The sequence below is a fragment of the Dipodomys ordii genome, unplaced genomic scaffold, assembly GCF_000151885.1.
Source record: "Dipodomys ordii isolate 6190 unplaced genomic scaffold, Dord_2.0 Scaffold16, whole genome shotgun sequence".
Taxonomy (NCBI): Eukaryota; Metazoa; Chordata; class Mammalia; order Rodentia; family Heteromyidae; genus Dipodomys; species Dipodomys ordii.
The window spans coordinates 15,004,322-15,008,886 of NW_012267232.1; the positions used below are offsets into that span (position 1 = coordinate 15,004,322).

The window sequence follows — 4,565 nt, forward strand, 5'->3', positions numbered from 1 at the left end:
CAAGGCTAGCGCTCTACCACTTGAGCTACAGTGCCACTTCTGGCTTTTTTCTTTTTGCTTATGTGGTGCTGAGGAATCGAACCCAGGGCCTCATGCTTGCAAGGCAAGCACTCTACCACTGAGCCAACTTCCCAGCCCCAAAAGCTTTTTATTTTAAACTTGTTGGTAGCTTTTTCTCTTAAACCTTCTAATCAAAAGTTCTGTAACTAAAAGTGAGTTGGTATATTTTCTCATAATTATTTTAGTAACCTTAGAATTTAATAGAATAAATGAAAGATGAAGTCCTGAAATAATAGTTGATTTGAGTTTTTTTAATTAAAAATTTTTAAAATTAAAAAAAATTAAAAAATGGAAAAAAAAATTGTGCTGCTGGTTTCTGTACCAGTGCCATCAGGATCACCTGAGAACTCGTTTGCAAGAACGATCTTGGACCCTAACCCAGACCTACTGAAACAAACTAAAACAAGTCTGGTTTTAAAGAAGCCCTCATCAGATTCTGATGTACTGAAGTTTCAGTACTATTGATTTATAGTATATCACAAGTATTTTTCTCTAGGAAATCTTAAATCCTTACATCTATACATGGTTTTCTTTTTTCTTTCTTTTAAAAAAATTCTTTGGGTCAGTTTTGGTCGATCAGGGTGCTGGTGGGCTGTCCCTGAGTTCTTTTTCTCAAGGCAAGTGCTCTACCACTTTGAACCATAGCACTACTTCTGGTTTTCTGGTGGTTAATTGGAAATAAGAGTCTCTCCTGTCTGGGATGGCTTCAAACTGCCATCCTCAGATCTCAGCTTCCTAAGAAGCTAGGATTACAGGCATGAGCCACTTGCACCCAATTATAAATGGTTTTCTATTCAATTTTATTTTGCAGATTCTTACAGCCAGTACAGAAAATAGACATGAATCTCACAGATCTTCTGGGAGAACTTCAGAGAGACCCTTGGCCTGTCCCACAGGGAAAGAGACCTTTGCGTTCCTCAGGAGTGGCTCTTTCCATAGCTGTAGGACTTCTTGAGGTAGCAAGGAGGAATTTTTTTGGCATGTAGTGTGTGTGTGTGTGTTTCTGGAGGTCAAACCTATGATGCTTGTCAAGCACTTCACCACTGAATTTCTCAGCGCTGTTGACTTACATTTTTTTTTTTGCTGGTCCTAGGACTTGAAATCAGGGCCTGGGTTCTGTCCCTCAACTTTTTGCTCAAGGCTAGTGCTCTACCACTAGAGCCACAGCTCCACTTCTTTTGGCATTTTTAGTAGTTTATTGGAGCTAAGAGTCTCACAGACTTCCTTGCTCAGTCTGGGTTGAAATCATGATCATCACATCTCAGCCTCCTGAGTAGCCAGGATTATAAGCATGAGCAACCAGTGCCTGGCTGTTGACATTATTACTATTATTATTATTATTATTTTGGGTCCGATTGTGGAGCGGGGCCTGAACTCTGGGCCTGGGCACTGTCCCTCAGCTCTTCAGCTCAAGGCTAGCACTCTACCACTTGAGCCACAGCGCCATTTCCGGCTTTTTTTCTTTTTGCTTATTTGGTGCTGAGGAATCGAACCCAGGGCCTCATGCATGCAAGGCAAGCGCTCTACCACTGAGCCACCTTTCCAGCCCCTGACTTATTATTTTTTTTGCCAGTCATGGGGCCTGAACTCTGAGCCTGGGCACTGTCCCTCATCTCTTCAGCTCAAGGAAGGCTAGCACTCTACCACTTGAGCCACATTGCCACTTCTGCTTTTTCTGCTTATGTGGTGCTGAGGAATTGAACTAAGGGCCTCATGCATGCAAGGCAAGCACTCTACCACTGAGCTACCTTCCCAGCTCCTGTTGATTTATTTTTTAAGCAGTACTTTTTTTTTGGTCCAGTCGTGGGGCCTGAACTCTGGGCCTGGGCACTGTCCCTCAGCTCTTCAGCTCAAGGCTAGTGCTCTACCACCTGAGCCACAGCACCACTTCCGGCTTTTTTCTTTTTGCTTATGTGGTGCTGAGGAATCGAACATGCATGCAAGGCAAGTGCTCTACCACTGAGCCACCTTCCCAGCCCCTTAAGCAGTATTTTTTCTGCCATTTCACTGGCTGTAGGAAGAAGAATAAGTAGATGGGAGTACTCAATGTGTCATCTTCAAGTATGTCATGCTATATGTTAATAAAAAAAAACTAGAGCAACAGCAATAATGAAGCAGAAAAAGATGCCTTTTCTTTTTATTGCTATGTATTTAAGCAAGAGAAATGTTTATAGGGATTAAGTTTATAGATTATTTTTTTATTAGCATTTTTTTGTCAGTCTTGTGGTTTGAATTCGGAGCCTGGGTGCAGTCCCTGAGCTCTTTTGCTATAGTCTAGCACTCTGCTGCTTTGAGCAACAGTGTCACTTCTGTTTTCTGGTGGCTAATTGGAAGTAAGAGTCTCAAATCCTTTGTTGTTCAGCTGCCTTCAACAGTGATCCTCAGACCTCAGCCTCCTGAGTAGCTAGGATTACAGGTGTTAGCCACTAGCACTTGGTTATAGATTCTTTTAAAATTAGAAATATCTGCCAGGCGCCAGTGGCTGACACCTGTAATCTTAGCTACTCAGGAGGCTGAGATCTGAGGATTACAGTTCAAAGCCAACAAGAAAGTCCGTGAGACTCTTATCTCCAATAAACCACTCATAAAACCAGAAGTGGCACTGTGGCTCAAGTGGTGGAGCACTAGCCTTGTGCTGAAGAGCTGAGGGACAGTGCACAGGCCCAGAATTCAAGCCCCACAATCGACCAAAAAAAATGTATTTAGAATTTTATTTTATTTATTTATTTTTGCTGAGTACTGTCCCTGAGATGCTTTTGCTGAAGGCTGGTGCTTTACCACTTGAGCCACAGTACCACTTCTGTCCTTTTCTGTTTATGTGGTACTGAGGAATCAAACCCAGGACTTCATGTATGCTAGGCAATCACTCTACCACTAAGCCACATTCCCAGCCCCCTATTTAGGATTTTAAAAGAGAATTGCACAACTTTTTTTTCTTTTTGCTTTTTGCTGGTCATGGGGCTTTAACTGTGGGACTGCATGTGGTCCCTGAGCTCTTCAGCTCAATGCCACTTCTGGTTTTTTGGTGGGTAATTGGAAATCAGAGTCTCATGGACTTTCCTGCCTTGGCTGGCTCTGAACTGTGATCCTCAGATCTTAGCCTCCTGAGTAGCTAGGATTATAGGCATGAGCCACTGGTGCCCAACTTTAATTTGGTTTTAAACATTGGTTTTAAACATTGATTTCCTAGAAATAATGCTAAGTCCTTAGAAATAATACTTTTCTCTCTTTAGAAAAAATATATTACAACTCATTATCAGAAATGTATAACTGCATGTTTTTGTTTTCTTGAATCTCTTTTGATGAGTTCCCTGTTTCCTACAGTGCACTTTTCCCAACACTGGTGCTCGCATCATGATGTTCATTGGTGGTCCTGCTACTCAGGGGCCTGGAATGGTGGTGGGAGATGAATTGAAGACACCTATAAGATCCTGGCATGACATCGATAAAGATAATGCCAAATATGTTAAGAAGGGAACTAAGGTAATGCTGTTTTGTAACTTTTTAAAAACTTATTATAACATGAGTATAGTTTTAAACACTTCCACCCACCCCCTTATGGCCTTGAACTTGTTTGGCATGCAGTCTCCCCTTTGAGCTTCACCTCCTAAAAACAGGTATTCTATTTTTGACAGTAATCTGGTATGAAGTCTGATACTGTAATACTATTCAAAGGCATAATATTTGCATATGTGTGTGAATATATATATTTGTGTGAATATATGTTGAGCCATGTCTTCATGGCTCTGGTTTGAAATACTGAAAAACTTAGAAGTGAGTCTGAATAAGTATCTCTAAAGATACTCCGGCGAGAAATCCTGTGTGTTTTAAAATTTTTTGTGTTACAGAATATCTTTCTTTTTAGGAAAGTCTAGTACATTTTGCAGTTTTACTTTTAGGCATTAGGCAGTCTCTACTGTTTCCTGTTCATAGTTTGAATTCACTGGCATTTTTTTTTTTTTTATGTTGTTGGTCATGGGGCTTGAACTCTGGCTGGGCGCTGTCTCTGAGCTCTTCATCTTAATGCCAGAGCTCTACCACTTGAGCTATGGTGCTACTTCTGGTTTTTTGGTGGTTAATTGGAGATAAGAGTCTCATGGACTTTCCTGCCCAGGCTGGGTTCAAACCACTATCCTCAGTTCTCAGCCTCTTCAGTAGCTAGGATTACAGGTGTGAGTCACTGGTGCTAGGGTGGCATCTTTTTCTTGTGAATTCTTTTCTATTCCTCTAATGTTACATTTTGGAATTTGTGCAAGGATATTTCATTAATGATGATTATGGTCTCTTTTATATTGGTTATGCTTGTTAATATCCCTGTTAATTTTTAGTTCAGGTTTAGTTGTGCTGTTATTTCATATTTTTAACAGTCATCATTATATTTTTGAAAATTTTTTTTTTTTTTTTTTGGGTCCGGTTGTGGAGCCTGAACTCTGGGCCTGGGCACTGTCCCTCAGCTCTTCAGCTCAAGGCTAGCACTCTACCACTTGAGCCACAGCGCCACTTCC

The 4,565-nt window shown here is 41.1% G+C and overlaps 1 protein-coding gene across 2 annotated transcripts in view; it reads left to right on the plus strand.

Annotated features, from left to right (window-relative positions):
• The window catches only part of Sec23a (Sec23 homolog A (S. cerevisiae)), a 71,637-nt gene that overhangs the window by 31,816 nt on the left and 35,256 nt on the right, over positions 1-4,565 (plus strand). For both annotated transcript variants that reach the window (XM_013012336.1, XM_013012335.1), the window contains exons 7-8: positions 872-1,016; positions 3,385-3,543. In XM_013012336.1, coding sequence (XP_012867790.1) covers positions 872-1,016; positions 3,385-3,543 — 304 coding nt within the window. The remainder of the gene's footprint in view (positions 1-871; positions 1,017-3,384; positions 3,544-4,565) is intronic.